At 61.4% G+C, this 17,493-nt stretch overlaps 2 protein-coding genes across 2 annotated transcripts; both read right to left on the reverse strand.

Annotated features, from left to right (window-relative positions):
* Window positions 1-792: 792 nt before the first annotated feature.
* KLK15 (kallikrein related peptidase 15) lies at window positions 793-4,294 on the reverse strand. Its single transcript, XM_040978212.1, has 7 exons — window positions 4,205-4,294; window positions 3,406-3,666; window positions 2,759-2,873; window positions 2,238-2,385; window positions 1,563-1,846; window positions 1,330-1,466; window positions 793-945 (listed from the first exon to the last, which is right to left on the reverse strand). Exons 1-7 carry the CDS (start codon window positions 4,292-4,294, stop codon window positions 793-795), a joined length of 1,188 nt encoding a protein of 395 aa, XP_040834146.1.
* A 6,287-nt stretch (window positions 4,295-10,581) lies between these two features.
* LOC121155032 (kallikrein-4-like) lies at window positions 10,582-15,704 on the reverse strand. The gene is made up of 7 exons (XM_040978213.1): window positions 15,621-15,704; window positions 15,189-15,327; window positions 13,276-13,356; window positions 12,415-12,586; window positions 11,536-11,783; window positions 11,275-11,408; window positions 10,582-10,734 (listed from the first exon to the last, which is right to left on the reverse strand). The coding sequence occupies exons 1-7, from the start codon at window positions 15,702-15,704 to the stop codon at window positions 10,582-10,584; spliced, it is 1,011 nt and encodes a 336-aa protein (XP_040834147.1).
* Window positions 15,705-17,493: the final 1,789 nt, after the last annotated feature.

A 17,493-nucleotide genomic window follows, 5' to 3' on the forward strand; every position in this document is an offset into this window, starting at 1 on the left:
ACACGTTCCCAAGTGCTCGATCAGACCACGTGGGGTGGCACTGCGGCTCCTGGGGGCCTTGGCTGCGGGGCATAGAACTAGTGTAACCAGGCTGGGAGGCTGGAGGGGTGGAACTGCATGTACCCCAAGACCCAGAGGCCCCCCCCCCAATCACTTCTCAGCCGCCTGCTCCCCTGTGTTGCAAGCCTGGGCCTTCAGAAGGCCTGGGAGGACTTGGGGGTGTCTAGAGGCTCCATAGGTGTTCCTCTCACAGTCAGATCTGGGGGGCACCCTCAGGTCCAGGGTTCTGGCTGGGGCGAGATGGTTGACATTTCAAAAAAGAATGTCCTCGCCACAGAGAACAGGGTTGGATAGGGATGGGGGAAACTCAGCCTCCTTTGCCCATGTGGGTGCTCAAGGTCATGCCCTTCAGATTCCGGGGGACTTGGATGGAGAGCCCTGCCCGGCCATGGTCAGCACCGCGTTCTTCTGCATAGCTCCTCCTGCCCCCCAGCTCCGCCAGAAAAAGGTTAGGTAGGCACCCCCTCGCCCCCTGAAAGTAAAAAAAAAAAAAAACAAAGAAAAAAACAGACAGTGGAGTGGGGAGGGCAATTTGTTTCTGGATATCTGGCAGGTGGCATGGCGACGAGCATTGGCTCTAGGAATGGGGGCACAGTCATGGGTTTGTGGTGGTGGTGGCCCAATTCTGCCCCAGACTGTGAGGTGGGGTGCTCCCAGGCAGCCGTGGAGGGCGGCGGGGGCAGGGGGAGGCTTCTGCTCGGTCAGGGGGCCTGGGACAGCCAAGTCGTTGGATCAGTTCATCCTCATGGTCTCCTGGATCCACCCGATGTAGCGACAGACTTTGGTGTAGACGCCAGGCTTGGTGGTCGTATCACAAGGGACGTCCCCCCAGGACACAATGCCCTGTAGCGTTCCTCCGCAGATCAGCGGTCCCCCGGAGTCACCCTGTGGACGCGGGAATCTCCGATGGAAGAGACACCTCTTGGACACGCTCCCCTCGCGCCATCTTAATCACCCTTCCCTAAGTCAGCCCAAACCCTGTCCCTCCCCTCTCCTACACCACCTCCCACCTCCCTGACTCAACCCACCCGCACACCTCCATTCCACACAGGCCCGATCCTAATCCCCACGCCTTCCCCATCCCAACCAAAGCCTGTTGGGTCCCAGCAGACCTACGCATGCCAGTCCCAAACCAACTGTGCCACGCAATACCATCTCCGACCTCACCCCCATTTTCTCTGCCCTCGCTACTCCCATCTCCAAGCCTAAGCTTGGGTTCTGCCCCAAGCAGACACTGTTGGCAAGTCCCAAACCGCCCTGGGCTCTGACCTCACAGGAGTCGGTGCCTCCGCCCTCCACTCCCGCGCACACCATGGTGTCTGTCAGCCGCCCGGGGTAGTCCTTGTTGCAGGATGCTTCCGAGATGATGCTGATGTTGGCGCAGTGCAGCGTGTCCGGAGGGTTCACTTAGAGGGGCGTGGGGGAGGGGACACATGGATTCACTCTGGTTCGTGTCCCCCCCCCCATAGGGTCCTGCCCCGGAGCCCCGTCCTTGGACGCACCTTGTGAGTGGGGGCTCCCCGGAGTGTCAGGCTTACTGTTGGACACCAGGCCCCACCCGGACACCACGCAAGGTTCGCCTTGGTGCGGGCATTGCGTGGGCAGCGCCACGGGGCGCACTTGACGGCTCAGGCGTGCTGGGCGGGCCAGACGCACCAACATGATGTCGTGGAGATGGCTGCGCGCTTCGTAGCGCGGATGCGGGATGAGGCGAGACACGGCGATCAGCTGCTCCGGGCCATCGTGCCTGCGCAGGTTGTGCTCGCCCAGGCGTGCCCGCATGAAGCTGTGCATGTGCGCGTGTGGTGGGAGGCAACAAGCAGAGAGGGGTCTTGAGCGGACCACCCAGGGGCGAGCCACATCCTATTTTTCCTTTTGCTGTGACCCTGAAGCCCACGTCCTGTCCAGAGTCAGGCGCGCTCCTGGAACTCTGTCCCCAGTCCATCCTGGTGCAGAACCTAGGGTTCTCAGATCCGTGCGTCTTATCCTCACACCCAGGCCTTCTAAAGCCCGTCTTTCCGTTATCCATCTCCTTCCTCTCAATCCTCGTTTAGGGGTTTCAGGGCCAGAAAGCTTCCCGCCTCCACTCCTTTCCAACCGGGGGTTTTTCCTGCAGCAGGTCCCAACCCCAATCCAGCGAGGGGTCCGCCCTTCCGCGGGAGACCCTGCCCTCCTACCGGGTCTGGCAGTGGGCGGCGGACAGCACCCAGCGTGGAGAGATGAGGGAAGCCCCGCAGTTAAAGCGTCCACGCTCGAACAGGGCCACCTGCCATGGCTGGGAGTAGGGCACGCACTCCTCGTCTGTGGTCTCCTGGCCGCCGCCCCCTGCTGGACGAGGAGCCCGTGGAGGAGCCCTGAGCCCTGGGGTCTCCGGCAGCCGCTCCCGCACACCCTGTCCACCCTCGCCCTCCCCCAGCGCCGCAGGAGGCACTCAGCCCGGCCTTTGCAGGCTGTTACACCTGCTGCCCCTTGTGCAGCCACCTCCCCTGCCCCCCGCCCAACAGCAGCCCCCACCCCTTTCCACATTTGCCATCATGGCTCTGTGAGACAGAGAGAGAGGAAGGGCCAAGGGCCAAAGGTCAGGAAGTCCTCCACGATTGTAGGACGCCGGACCAGGGCTTAGATGGGGCTGCTTGGGATCAGTCCTTCAAAGTCACCGAACTGTCACAGATATCAAGTGGATGAGGACACTCAATACGTGTGACACACCTCCTGGCCAGAGTCAGGGTGGTGTGTGAGAGGCACTTAAGGCCGCACAAGGTCACGGCCGCATATGTGCAGGCACGAGCCGCCTGGCGGACGTCAGGAACCGACTGGGGGTGGAGTGGGCAGTGCCTGAGCTGACAGTCACTTCACAGGTGTTCACACACACACACATGCACAGAGCCAGCTGACACAAGCTCAGTCTCGGGAGCCTGGTTGTGCACAGGGTCTGGAAACAGGCTTGGGAGTGGGGGCTCGACCCTGGGCTCCGACGCTGGCAGTGCAACCCATCACAGTTATTGGACCTGCTGCGCGCACGAGCTGTTGAGTGCAATATTCATCATGGCCACGGAAGTACGCACGGCTTTATTTCTGGGAACGCGCACCTGCTTGGCCAGGGCCCTGGATGCAGAGGTGGCTAGCACAAGCCAGCCTCCTGCAACAGGCTCAGAGATGACAGGCAAGGTCAGAAATGAGATTCACCTGCCAGCCTCAGGAGACGGCCCAAGTTCACTGACTTGGACCGACCCAGTACGTCAGATTCCAGGGTGTCACTCAGCCGCAGGCCTGGGTGCTCAAGGTCAGGGACAAAGGTGCCCGGACAGGACATTATACCAGATCCTGGTGGTTCCGGCTACTCACCTGGCTTGGGGGTGGGGGCAGCACATAGACCCCAGGGCTTTGTACCTTGTCCCATTCCTCCCCCGGCCCCCAAGAGGCTGCCGGGCACAGGACATACTTAAGGACGTTTTGGGTTCGGGGCACCATGATGCCGAACACGTCCAGGCACGCACACTCATACATCGTGTGGGGACAGGAGACAGGATCTTTCACATGGCCAGGCCAAATGCCCACCGGGGGCAGGAGCCGAGCAAACAGGATAACGGAGCACATGTGGGGGGCCTGGGTCACAGAGGGAAGGGCCAGGCTGTCCTCTGTGTGTGTGTGAGGACTGGTCCAAGCCGGAGGAAGGCAGAGGCCCCAGCTGGGTGCAGCAGGCTAAAGGCAGGACGGGGGACAGCACAGTCAGAGCCCCAGGGGAGGCTGGCTGCTCGGAGCCGGGAGCTAGGGTCACGTGGGTCGAGAGAGGGGGAGCGCTGGGTGGAAGTCTACACCCCATTTCTCCGGGGCAGAAGTGTTGGGTTACAAGCTGGAGTTCACCTTGACCCAGTCAGTGGCTGCCTTTTACTGGGCTGCAGTCCCTTCCCGTGTCCTGCCAGGGCAAGGGCGCCCACCTAACGTAGACTCTGGGTGTCAGGGCTAAGTGTGCTTCTGGCACATTCCAAGGGTCCAGCTGGGGGTGGGCACCTGCCTCTCACACCCATGAAGGGAGGGACTGGCAGTGTCTTGTTGGGGGTGGGGCGACCCAAGGCAGGGGTACAGCTCGGGTAGCAGATGGCAGCGTCACGCAGGGCTTTGGGAGTGATGAAGACTCTGGCACCCGGTTGGGGACGTGGCACCCCCCTTCCCTAGGCCTTGGCTCCTTACCTGCAGCTGACAGCAGGAAGGTGAAGGCGAGGAGACACCACATGGTGCTGGAGGCGCTCAGCTGCAGACTGGGAGCGGAAGGAGAGGAGTGGCTGGAGCGGCCAGTGTGCCCCCTGCTCCCCAAAACACTGCCCTTCACCTTGGTCTGGACATCCCCTGGCCTGAGAGAGCCCAGCACCATGCCACCTGCCACCACCAGCTCCTGGACCTTCTGGCCTGGGCTCCGACCCTCCCCCTCCCAGACCCTGCCAGCGCCTCCAGATTCCTTTGCTGAGCCCATCCTACTGGGCTCTGCCTCCTCCCTCAGACCGGAGCTTGCGGAAGGCAGCCCTCAGTCTGGACTGTAGTAGTGGCTTAATGCCTGGGATGGCGGTGGGGCTTCTGGAAGCTTCCATCTGCATGCTGGTCCTTCTAGGCTCGTCTGGCTCTCCCCAGAGAGCCTCCAACCCCAGTAAAAGCTATGGGCCGGCTTCTCCATGTGTCCCCAGCGCCGCCCTTGGCCTGGGACCTGCACTGGGGCAGCCCCTGGCCATGTTCTAGGTCTTTCTGGGGACGGTCCCAGACACTGTCCCCGCCCCTCCCTCCCCATCCAGGAGCCTCAGGACGACATTGTTCTCAATTTGCTTCACGTGGGGGCATTCGCCACGGACACATGAACTTACCCAGCGCCCCCGAGGGTCATTTGTGCCTTCCCGTGGCTGCGCTCCCACCCGGCCACACGGATCTCAGTGCCTCCAGGTCCCCTCTACAGCCAGAAGAGGGGGAGCGGGTCCGGGGCTGCCTGCATTTATAGCTGTGCGCACCGCCTGGGTCTGGGGGCGGAGTGGAAGGTTTATAGGCGGGACGCCTGGGTGGCGAGGGGGCTGGGCAGCTGGGCCTAATGAGCATTTATGGGGCTGAGGCTCTTGCAGGAATCTGCAGGGTGGCGTTCGCCCCTTGGGGCAGGGGGGTGGAGGGCGGTGGAACCTACAGCAGAATCAGGGACCCAGAGTGGGCCGCTGCTGTCATCCTGGTCTCTGGCTCTGAAACGGGGAGCCTTGAGCTGGACGTTTGTGACCTCAAGTCTTAAGCGTGGATTAAAACACACACACACACACACACACACACAAGGTAAAAGACTATTTTTATTGGAAAATTACAGAGAAGAGAGACTCCTCGAATGGCCGCAATGCCTGGAGCTGGGCTGGGGTGAAGCCAGGGACCCCGGAGCTTCATCTGGGTCTCGCCCGTGGATAACTTGCGTCGCCCGCTGCTGACTTCCCAGATGTAGCAGCTGAGAGCTGGGGTAGAAGTGGAGCCGCCTGGAGTTGAACCAGCCTCTGTGTGGCGTGGGATGTCAGCAAAGCACGCAGAAGCTCAGCTTGCCACAGCGTCACAGCGCCGGCCCCTGTAGTGTAGATTCTCTGAGGTCTGAGTTCTGGATCCTGCCTGAAGCCACCAGCACGACCACTGGTGCTGGGTTCTGGAGCGTGCCACCTGCAGTCTGTGTTCTGGGGCCTGGAGACCAGCACCCAGGTCCCCAGGCTGGTGGGGGCTGCTGTAAGGGGCTCCCTCCTAGCGCTGGGGGCCTACCCACGGTGTGGGGAAGGGACCCTGGAGAGTCTTCCCAGGTTAGGGCTCATGTCCCCGCCTGAAGGAGCTGGGGGCGGGGGTAGGCTGAGGTGACGCAGAAGGCCACGGGGGGGTGGGGTGGGGGGCAGCAACCTAGCATTCACACACCAGGAGCCCGCCCAAGCCTCATCAGCCAGGGTCCACCGGCTGAGGCACGCTGGGGCGCAGCCCGCACTCCGCCCAGTGCATGCCCGGTAGGCACCATCCCCGCCCCGACGCGGTGACAAGTGCCCATCAGCCGCTGGTGGCGTCTCAGGGTGTTCTCCTAGGGTCCCCTGTCTGCCCTGTCCTCCTCTTTCCTTTCCTGACCCTGCCTGTGGCTCAGCACTCCATGCACCAAGCCCCCAGCCCTCAGAACCCCCAGACTCCTCTGTTGGAGAAGGTGCCTCTGTTGGAGAGGGTGCCCACTGGGATCCCCGGGAGGACCCCGCCCGTTCGCCTCGGGGTGCCCCTGGCTTTGCTGTCATTCCCTCCCATCTCAGCCAGCCTCACCCTCCCAGCCTTGTGGGAGCAGACGCGGCAGGGCGGCGGCGCGGGGTGCTCCTGGGAGCTGGCTTGGGTTCGGACCCCTTTCCAACTGTATACATCAGGGGACACCCTGGCAAGTGGCTTGGTTTGAAGACAACAAACGAGGGAATTTTGCAGGAAGGCTCAAGGGCAGTTGAAGCCAAGAGCTGAGAGAGGTGGCCCGGGATGGCTGCTGATTCTGTGCTGGTGACCTCTGGGGAGGGCAGCGATGCCTTGCCCATAAGGTCGCCCAGGCCGCCCTGGGGGTCGGGGGTGCAGAGAATGATACTGGGGGACCCGTCACCCCTTGGGTGGGCACCCGCCCTTTCTGGCCGTAGGGTTGCTCCTCTCTAAAGAGGTTAGAGTGGGGTGGGCGTCTGGCTGCTCATAAGGGCGTCTGTGTCCCATCTGGCTGGGCTTCCTCAGGTGGCATCTGGGTGCCACGTAGTCACGCTCCCATCTTCCACCCCAGGTGACTCTGGGAGTTCAGGGAGGCTGGCGGGGCCCAGGAGGGCAGTCTGGGTGGCCAGGGGAGGAGCAGGGCCAGCTCCAACGTCCCCCCTCCCCCAGGGATCATCCAGGTCCCCTCCCCCTCTGCCTACCACCTCCTCCCCTGGGGATTCATGGAGGCTGCAATCAAGGGCAGGGCAGCTCAGCCGTGAGGTCAGAAGGACCCGCTGGGGCCGGCTGGAGGAAGGGCTGAGGCTGGAGCGTGTGAGGGGGCTGAGGGGGTCATCCTGGTTGGGTTAGGGTTTCAATCCCGCCTGGCCCTTCTGACCACCTGGGGCTAGCTGTTTTCTTCACAGCCACCAGAGGGAGCCCGGTCCTGCTCTAATCTAACCAGAAGAAGTTCCTGGATACAAATTGTGTCAATGCTGGCCATTGTGACCACTTGGGAACCAGAGGATGGAAGATCTTTCTCTCTGTCTCTCCTCTTTGTAAATTTAGCTTTCCAATAAAAATAAATTAAGATTTTAAATTTTTATTGGAAAGAGAAGGAGAGACAGAAAATCCTCTAGCTACTGGTTCTCTCCCCCAGATGGCTGCAATGCTGGACACTGGACCAGGGCTGAGCTGATCTGAAGTCAGGAGCCAGGAGCTTCCTCTGGGTCTCCCACATAAGTGCAGGGTCCCAAGGCTTTGGGCCGTCCTCCACACCTTGCTAAATAAATAAATCTTAAAAAAGAATCCTACACACGTAAGAGGCATATTTGTAAACCGGCCCAGTGTCAGAGCTTGCATCTTTTATTGGCCTGCACTGGAAACAGGTCTACTCAGAGGGAATATAACATGTTTACTGTCCCAAACAGTGAAGGCGTTGGCGTAAGGGACATTATCTTTTTTTATTATTATTATTGATTATATTGCATTATGTAAGGGACATTATCTGTATGATCTAGGACAATGGGCAGTCCTGTTCTGTGGGCCAGACCAGACACTTAAGTCAGTGCCACCTACCGCTGTCAGGGTCTTACAGGGAAAGGAAGCAGAGGCTGACCGAGGCTGGGAGGCTGAGAAACCCGTTCCCTTGCACACACCTGCAGGCGCTTACCGACCCAGGCTCCTCCACAGCGGGGGTCACCTGCCCCTCACTCCGCACCTACGCTCAGGAGCCTGGCACCGCCCAGCCCTCAGACGACAGCAGGGCACGGCCAGAAGACCCCTTTACAGGGGAGGGTAGGGGGCGCCAGGAACTAGAGAGGAACTAGCTCAGCCTGGGGAGCTTTTCCATGGGGTTGGGGGGGTGGTATCTGAAGAACTTTAGGGAGAGCTGGAAATTGCAACAGAACCCCCTCCCTCCCTGGCCCCTCCCTCCCTGGCCCCTTCCCTCCCTCCCTGGCCCCTTCCCTCCCTCCCTCCCTGGCCCCTCCCTGCCTCCCTGGCCCCTTCCCTCCCTCTCTGGCCCCTCCCTCCCTCTCTGGCCCCTCCCTCCCTCCCTGGCCCCTTTCCTCCCTCCCTGGCCCCCTCCCTCTCTCCCTGGCCCCCTCCCTCCCTCCCTGGTTCCCTCCCTGGCCCCCTCCCTCCCTCCCTGGCCTCTTTACTCCCTCCCTGGCCCCTTCCCTCCCTCCCTGGCCCCTTCCCTCTGGCTCCAGCGGGCCAGGGCAGCCTCAGGCCCCCAAGCTCTGACCAGTTTTGGCCCAGAGAGAGACCTGACCCAGCTTCCTGAAGACTTGGCCTGTCGCGAACCCCCTGGCTCGGTGACCGAGGACTTGACTGGGGGCGGAAGGCAGGCGGGCAGCAGGGCCTTGCCGTCCACGTTGGCTCTCGCCCAGCCTGCCCCTCCATGCCCCTGTCTGTGTGCCCTTGGTCTCAGGGAGGGGACGCCAGCACCCTCAACACAGCCCTTGTCCCCCGAGGTGACGTGGCCTTTACTGCCCTGTAGGGAGGGACTTTACTTCTGTTGCCGTCCAGGACAGCAAACTAGCTAACTCTGGTGACACTTTTACTATCCTGGGGAGGCATGAAGCTGGCAGGACCGCTTTGTGGGTGGACAGCACCAGCCAGTGGCACCCAAAGGCAGCAGACACGTGGCTCACTGACCTGTAACGCTGCCGGCCGGTGGCTCTCAGACGGCCACAGCTTTCACCCTGAAGTTCACACAGCTGGGCCATGGTCACGTGTGAGTGGCTCTGGCTGCCGTCGGCTCCAGCCTCTGAGTAGCCACGCATGTCTCCGAGGACTCACACACAAACGACTTCACGTCATGGCCATGTCCTAGCAGAGCAGGTGCAGCCCTGCCCTGCTTAGCCTCTGCTTTCCCCACAAGGTCAAGCACCCAGAGCTCAGCCTGCAAGCGAGTGTGTTGGAGCTGGGGGCAGTGGGTAGGGGTGGTGGTCAGGCTCGGAACCCCTTTGTCTGTGTGTCAGTCTGAGGGGCCATTTTGACGACCCCTATCTTGTATCTTCCATCGCACTGGGTCATCTGTGGCCATGTGTATCCGACATGGGTCAGAGCTCCTACGTCCAGATCTCTGTGTGTGCCTGCGTGCCTTAGCTGCCCCTTCAGGTCCATCGCTGACCATGCCTGCCTTCACGGCGGACGCACATTCTCTACTTCCTCTCCCAGCGGCCTAGGATGGCGACAAGGGGCTGGGGATGAGGCTGGGCACCTGCTCCCCCGTTGCTCACCTCCAGCCCTGGAGTTATTCATTCATTTGAAAGAGTTACAGAGAGAGAGAAAGATCTTCCACCTGCTGGTTCACTCCCTGAATGGTCACAAGGCTGGTGCTGAGCTGGTCCGACGCCAGGAGCTTCGTCCAGGTCTCCCACCTGGATTCAGGGGCCAAAGCCCTTGAGCCTGTCCTCCACTGCTTTTCCAAGCCACCAGCAGGGAGCTGGGCTGGAGGTGGAGTAGCTGGGACATGAGCCAGCACCCACGTGGGGACCAGGCCAGGCAGATGGTGGCTGTACCGTCCACGTCACGGCGCCGGCCTCCAGTACACATTTGGCAGCACATCGTTTAGAATTGTATTCGACTACTGCGCGACACTCTCGCTACCTGTCACGCTGCAGGTGTCACATCCTGAGTACATGCAGTCCTCCAGGAACCTTTAAGGAGCATCTGCTCTGGAAGCTGCAGGCATGGAGGAGGGAGGGGAGCCCTGGGTGTGAGGGAGGAGGGAGGGGAGCCCTGGGTGTGAGGGAGGAGGGTCTGGGCTGGACCCCTGGGTGTGAGGGAGGAGGGAGGGGAGCCCTGGGTGTGAGGGAGGAGGGGCTGGGAGGAGCCCCTGGGTGTGAGGGAGGAGGGGCTGGGCTGGACCCCTGGGTGTGAGGGAGGAGGGGCTGGGCTGGACCCCTGGGTGTGAGGGAGGAGGGGCTGGACCCCTGGGTGTGAGGGAGGAGGGGCTGGGCTGGACCCCTGGGTGTGAGGGAGGAGGGTCTGGGCTGGAGCCCTGTGTGTGAGGGAGGAGGGGCTGGACCCCTGGGTGTGAGGGAGGAGGGGCTGGGCTGGACCCCTGGGTGTGAGGGAGGAGGGGCTGGGAGGAGCCCTGTGTGTGAGGGAGGAGGGGCTGGACCCCTGGGTGTGAGGGAGGAGGGTCTGGGCTGGAGCCCTGTGTGTGAGGGAGGAGGGGCTGGGAGGAGCCCTGTGTGTGAGGGAGGAGGGGCTGGGAGGAGCCCTGGGTGGGAGGAGCCCTGGGTGGGAGGACCTGCGGCTCTGAGGTTTGGCACGTGACGCTGTCGCCGCCGTCTCCCAGTCCGGTGCTGCCTGTGGTTAGTTTTCCTGGATGGTTTTCTGGATCCACTCGGTGAAGAGACAGAGGTTGGTGTAGACGCCGGGTGTGTGAGGTTGGCCACAGGGGGCTGGGCCCCAGGACACGAGGCCCTGCACGGTCCCATTGCAGACCAGGGGACCCCCAGAGTCTCCCTGTTGAGGAGAGAGTGAGTTAGAGACGTGCATGGATGAGGGGGTGGATAGAGACAGGAGAGAGATGGGAGGGAGCAAAGAAACGGGCAGGTGCAATCGGAGCCCTGAGCGGGAGCTGGACCTGGGCAACCCACTGGAGACACGGCCATGCAGCGGGTGTGGGCATTGGGTGGGTGTGGGCACTGGTATGGGCTTGGCACTGGATAGGCAGGACCCGGTGGCAGGGGTGGGCACTGGGTTGGCATGGACACTGTGTGGGCTGGACACTGGGCAGGCATAGGCACTGGGTAGTCTGGGCACTGGGTGGACAGGACCAGGTGGCAGGTGTGGGCACTGGGTGGGCATGGTCATTGGGCGGGCATGAGCTCTGGAGGGGCAGGGCACTGGGTGGTCATGTCTCCGGGCGCCTCCCCATGGCGGTCTCTTACACTTTCTTTGAGTCCTCAGGTCTCTCTGGATGCACCCCTGCTTTCCTCAGCACTGCCCCACCCCCGGCCATGTCCATTCTGTTTCTGTCCTGTCCCTGCCCCCAACTCTTACCTGGCAGGAGTCCCGGATGCCCTGGCCGCCTGCGCAGACCATGCTGGGGTGGTACAGTTTGGGGAAGGAGGCACGGCAGGAGCTCTCAGACATCAGCGGGATGGTGACGCATTGCAGGACTTGGGGGAAATGCCCTGTGGCCGGGGATAGGTACAAGGTCAGGTCAGGCTGGACCAGGGTCAGGACACCCGCTGGACTGGGACTGGGACAGCCAGCATCAGAGGTGGGCCCCAGGAGGGGGCCAGGTGCTGTACCACTCACCTTGCCGCAGCAGACCCCAGCCGGACACGGAGCACGCAGCTCCAGGGACTGGGCACTGGGAGGCGACGCCGATGGTGCGAATGGCATTGGACTCCATGGCCGGCTCGTTTAGCTTGATGAGCATGAGGTCGTTGGCGTGTGTGGGGTTGTTGTAGTCTGGGTGTTGCACGGAGAATGTGGCGTTGATGACCTGACTGCCTGGTTCATGGAAGGACAGGCGGTGGAGGCCCAGCCCTACGGTGTAGGAGCTGAGGACCAGCAGTGGGGTTAGAAACCATGACGACTCCTCAACCCCACGTCCGCAGACTTGAACCCAGCCCTAATTCCATCTTCCACTCAGCCCCGTGCCAGCTACAAACTCCATGCCCCAAACTCAACGCCATGTCAACCACACTCCCATTTCAACAGATCCCAAGTATTTTTTCCAGCTGCATCCTGAATTCTGACTTCCTAGACTGGGAGTGCTCAGGAACAAATCCAAGGGTGCCCCACACTCAGCCTTGTTCTCAACAGTTTAAGAAAATGAATGCTCTCCCCTCTCCCATGAAGGATGCAACATCAACAGTCTAAGTCCCGCCCAACGTTAAGCCACACCCACAGAAAGCGTCACCCTTCGCTAAGCCCCACCCACATCTCCACCCTCACCTAAGCCCCGCCCTCGGCTAAGCTCCGCCCTCACAGAAGCATCCATTCTCCTCGAAGCCCCCCCATCCCAGGCCCCGCCCCTCTGGGACCGCCCACCCTCCATCACCGTCCTCAGGCTCCGCCCAATCCCCGCCCCTGCCCCAAGCCCCGCCCTGCCGGTACCGCCCACCCTCCCTCACCGGCCCCAAGCCCCGCCCAGGCCCCGCCCCTCCCCTGCCCTGTCCGTGCACTCACTCCAGGTAGCAGTGTGCAGCCGACAGCACCCACTGCGGGTGCACCAGGACACCCCCGCACAGGAAGACTTTCCCGTCGAACAGGGCGGCCTGCCAAGGCTGCGAGTGCGGCCTACAGTCCCTGCCCCCGACGATGAGCACCTGGTGGCCGCTTGGGCCTGGAATCGCGGCTCCTGGGGGCGAGGGGTGCAGAATGGAGAGGTTAGGAGGCCGGGGCAGGGCCAGGGTCAGGCCATGGCCAGGGGCGAGACAAGGAAGACACCACCTGAGCATAGGCCGGTGCTAAGCCCCAGATGAGCCATCTAGGCCTGCTGCTCACCTCGGCCACGCTGGGGTGCTCCAACCCAAGCCCAGTGCCTGCCAGGGCCATCTGAGCCCACACACCGTCCTCCTGACCCCAGTCAGACCTCTGCAGGGGTTATAAATGCCAGTGGAAGCTACAGGTCCAGGTGAATGGCAGCGGGTCACTATAGGCCTGACCAGGGTGCAGGTGACCCCTCTGGGGGACCCCCTGGTTGTGCAGCCTCCACATGCCACACACACACACCACAGCCGAACACGCTGTACACAGCACAACACACACCCACAGGCGTGCCACTGTGGCTGGAGCTGGGTGCCCAGCCCCATCTGCAGGGCCCAGACTTGCACCCTGTTCAGGCTCTGGCATTTGCTGAGGTGGGGTGATACCATCAGAGGAAGGGGAGAAGTGAGTCCAGCTGGACCTGGGTCCTGTGGACCCTGCAGCACCTTAAGAGGTGAGAAACGACTTTGGCACGGAGCTCCCCTCCTGCTCCGCCCCGGTCCGTGTCTGGGCTTGGCTGGGGCAGCCTGAGCTGGCTCGCACACATGCACACACGCTTACCTGTGGTCACGTGGAGGACGCATCCCAAGAGCCAGGCTCGGAAGGCCACAGCTGCTGCTCTGTGCATCCCGTGGTCAGTACCTGTTGGAGCAGCGGGGAGAGGGACTTGAGAGGACTCTGCCTGCCGTGGTGGCCTCAGCCGTGTCCCCTCACATCTTCCCAGGGGCCCCTTGGCCAGGATCCGCTGGGACGACCCCAGCTCCGGGTGAAGGCAGTGGTAGTCACTCAGGAAGGGTGGATGGAGGCCCAGTGAGAGCAGGACATGGAGAAGCAGGTACGGCCGTGACGGGAGACGCCTGGGCTGAGCTGGGGTGAGCTGGAGACTGGGGTACAGAGGACCCCGAGCGTGACTGGGATGCTTGGGCATGACTCCGGGCCCTGTCTCTGCAAGTATTTACACAGCACCCCATTTTCTTGGGATAAAGTCAGATGCACAGAGAGGCAATGCGAATCATCTCCGGCCACACAGCCAGCAGGTGGGGTGTCGGAGCCCAGGCTCAGGCTGCACAGCCAGCAGGTGGGGGTGTCGGAGCCCAGGCTCGGTTAAGATCCTGGCTACCCACCCTCAGAGAAGGGCACTCACCGGGGATATGATCGCTGAAACCGGGAGCACGGAGCTCGGACAGGGAGAAGGCCTCTGGGCTGCTGGCTCCTGCACTGCACCTGGCCCCGTCTGCCACTGCCTCCTGGGGGGCCTTAAGAGCCTCTCGGCCCCAGTCCACCTCCCCCCACCCCCGGGGCACTGGACATTCCTCGGCTCCTCCCCTTGCTCGCCCCCTCAGGTTGTCCTGACACCTGATTCCCTAGGCCTGCAGGGAGAGCCTGGTCCACCGCCCCCCCCCCAATCCCTGGGGTGCCCTGGCCAGCAGCACCAGCCTCTCCAACTCGCTGTGGTTGCCTAATTCCCCCGTGAGCCTCCTCCCCTAGCCTGCCCACACTCCCCGGTGTGGCTTTGTCTTGCAGAGCCCTGTGCCACGTCGTCCGTGACCTAGGAGGCTCACGAGCCCCCACAGATGCCGCCTTGAGGGGTCCAGCTGCCCTGGCTGCCTCCTGGCTCTGCCACCTACTAGTGTGTGCCTGGCACCCTCCCCTGAATCCCCCAGATATAACTAGAACGCTGCCTCTGTTCTCGTCTTTGCTTCAACAGCCCCTTCCCTGGCAGCAGCCCCCGGCCGTCTCATTCTCCCCTCCGCCCTATTTATTTATTGGGCCTGACATGATGGCTCAATGGCTAAATCTTAAACTTGTAAGCGCTGGCATCCCGTATGGGCACCAGTTCAAGTCGCAGCTACTCCACTTCCCATCCAGCTCCCTGCCTGTGGCCCGGGAAAGCGGTGGAGGACGGCCCAAAGCCTTGGGACCCTGCACCTGTGTGGGAGACCCGGAAGAGGCTCCTGGCTTCGGATCGGCATAGCATCGGCTGTTGCGCTCACTTGGGGAGTGAATCATTGGACAGAAGATCTTCCTCTCTGTCTCTTCTTCTCTCTGTATATCTGACTTTGCAATAAAAAGAAATAAATCTTTTAAAAAAAAAAAAAAGCCCCTTCCCGTCTCTTCTTCCTCTGCAGTCCGCTCCTTCCCGTCTGTCCTTTCTGCTGCACGGGGAAGGGAAGCCCGTGACCATGGCTCCCTGAAATAAAGGCCACCTCAATTCATATATTTGGCTGTTATTCTTTCCCTGGTGGTCGGCGAATCTAACATTTTGGTCCGTGGCGAGGCTAACACTTACAAGTGGCACCTTTGCCCACAACGCCACCATGCTGGTGCCACATTCATTGACTTCTCACAGAGAGGGGGTGAGGTTCTATGCACAGAATCACACCCTGTAACGGTCACACACAGCCAGAGTCCTGGAACTTCACCCGGGTCTCTCCTGGGCTTTGGAATGCAGACGGAGGTCAGCACACACTTACGGTAAAGGCCGGGAGAGATGACATCAGGCTGAACGGCCCAGACAGTCTGGGGCTCAATTACGCTTCCCAGCCGCCCCAGCCGCCCCAGCCGCAGATAACAGAGGAAGCTGCCTGGTGCCAGTGGTGCCCGGAATGCTACCTGCAGAAACAGGCGGTGCGGGCAGGGGCCTGCAGCTGCAGCCTGCGCCTCCCCCATCCTGCCCTCCCACTGCACCCCTCCTTGGGCCTGTGTGCCAGCCAAGGGGCACGGTGCCCTCACAAGGAGCTGAGGCAGCTTCCAGGGCACCCTGGGGTTCCCCGGGGTGGGAGGGATGGCGAGCTGCCTCTCTCTCTCTGCCAAGTGCTCCTGCCCAGCGCCAGGACCCACTGACCTTGGATTTGAGGCTCTTAAATCCAGGCCAAAGACACCCCCGCCCAGATGGACAAGCCCACGGGCCGCAGGTGCTTTGCGGAGGCCGAGTTAGGGAGGAAGTTCACGGCCATCCAGGTAAACTGGGCAATGAGCACCATCACCATCTGGCCCCTGGGCACCTGGGCGGCCTCGGGGCTCTGCGCTGACCCCCTTGGGCATCAGAGTCCGGCACAGAGCTGGACTGAAGGGCAGTGCAGCCTCTCGGAGCTCCTGGGGCTGATGGGAACAGCCCACCCTGGAGTTCTGCAAGTGCTGAGCACACGAAAGCAGTTTGCCTGCTCCTAGAAAATCTGTCGTAAGTCAAGAGTTGTCATAAAAATGGCTCTGATTATCTGCTGCACTAACTCACTTTACAGCCCCATTTGTAAAAGCCAAATGCAGAGAGAGAGAGAGCGAGCATTTCCACCGGTTGGTTCACTTCCCAAGTGACTGCTGTGGCTGGAGTTGAGCCAGTCCCAAGCCAGGAGCTTCTCCGGGTCTCCCACGTGGGTGCAGGGTCCCAAGGCTCTGGGCCGTCCTCGACTGCCACTGCCTTCCCAGGCCACAAGCAGGGAGCTGGATGGGAAGTGGAGCAGTTGGGACGTGAACCGGCTCCCATATCGGAACCCAGTGCATGCAAGGCAAGGACTTTAGCCACTAGGCTATTATGCTGGGCCCTACATTTGGTCATTATTTCAAAATTTCCACTTATTCCCACACGCTGCCTGCTGAATTGGAGGCTGGGTGGGCTCCAGGTTTCCACACTCACTCATTTCACCATTCTTCCATTCAGGTCATCTGAGTCCCCCGCTCGCACAGGAAGTGTCCTGCGCAGCTCTGGCAGACATTTTCTGTCCTAGCTGTCCTGGGGACCGTGTGTCCCTGTCCCCTGCAGCCCCCGGCTCAGATTCCTGGTGGCAGCAAGCAGCAAGGGTCGCCTTCAGGCAGAATGGCCTCTAATGTCCTGGCCTGGTGTGTGAGCCCTGGGGTCCCACTGAGGCCCTTCCTGTCCCCTCAGGAACCAGCACACCCTACAGGTCACATGGCAGGGTCCCCTGCCCCTGCAACTTCCAGACTGTGGCCTCGGCCCTGCCCCTGGTTGATGGCCACAGACCCTAAGTCTTATGCTCGGGTAGCAGGCACCGGGCTCCTGGCTCCTGTGCCCAGGCTGCATGTTCCAGCTGACATCTGGTTAAACCCCCTTCATTTTCATCCACTTAACCGCCCCCTGCCAGCTGTTGCCTGTGAACTTTCCCCAAAGGAAAAAACAAAACCCCTTCTTTGCAGGGAATAGGAACTTTCATGGGTGGGGTTCAGGGTTCTACACTTGGAAATTATATGTATTTAAAGTATGATTAAGGGGCCACGCTGTGGTGTAGTCGGTGAAGCTGCCGCCTGCAGTGTCAGCAGCCTACATGGGTGCCAGCGCATGTCCTGGCTGCTCCATTTCTGATCCAGCTCCCTGCTTACGGCCTGGGAAAGCACTGGAGGACGGCCCGAGCGCCTGGGCCCTGCACCCGCCCGCGTGGGAGACCCCGAGGAGGCCGTCGGTTCTGGGCTGTGAGCTGGCCCAGTCTGGCTGTTGTGAGTCTGGGTGGCATATCTCTGCCTTTCTCTCTATGTGTGTGTGTGTAACTGCCTTCAAGTCAATCAATCTTTTTTTTTTTTTTTAAGATTTATTTATTTTATTGGAAAAACAGATGTACAGAGAGGAGGAGAGACAGAGAGGAAGATCTTCCGTCCACTGATTCACTCCCCAAGTGGCAGCAATGGCTGGCACTGCGCTGATCCGAAGCCAGGAGTCAGGAACTTCCTAAAGGTCTCCCACGCGGGTGCAGGGTCCCAAGGCTTTGGGCTGTCCTCAACTGCTTTCCCAGGCCACAAGCAGGGAGCTGGCTGGGAAGTGGAGCTTCC

This window comes from Ochotona curzoniae, unplaced genomic scaffold, assembly GCF_017591425.1.
Source record: "Ochotona curzoniae isolate NIBS_2020 unplaced genomic scaffold, NIBS_Ocur_1.0 contig_2861, whole genome shotgun sequence".
Lineage (NCBI taxonomy): Eukaryota > Metazoa > Chordata > Mammalia > Lagomorpha > Ochotonidae > Ochotona > Ochotona curzoniae.

Bases quoted from the DNA above. Each gene is read 5' to 3' on its own strand.
- KLK15 (XM_040978212.1), bottom strand. From the start codon at position 4,294: ATGTGGTGTCTCCTCGCCTTCACCTTCCTGCTGTCAGCTGCAGGTAAG. The intron at 1,467-1,562 runs GTGCGTCCAAGG...CGCCCCTCTAAG, and splicing joins GGGGAGCCCCCACTCACAAG to TGAACCCTCCGGACACGCTG. The intron at 946-1,329 runs GTCAGAGCCCAG...CCGCGTCCACAG, and splicing joins GAGGCACCGACTCCTGTGAG to GGTGACTCCGGGGGACCGCT.
- LOC121155032 (XM_040978213.1), bottom strand. From the start codon at position 15,704: ATGGTGATGGTGCTCATTGCCCAGTTTACCTGGATGGCCGTGAACTTC. The intron at 11,784-12,414 runs GTGAGTGCACGG...GCTGGTCCTCAG, and splicing joins GCTGCACACTGCTACCTGGA to CTCCTACACCGTAGGGCTGG. The intron at 11,409-11,535 runs GTGAGTGGTACA...CCCCGGCCACAG, and splicing joins CTGGGGTCTGCTGCGGCAAG to GGCATTTCCCCCAAGTCCTG.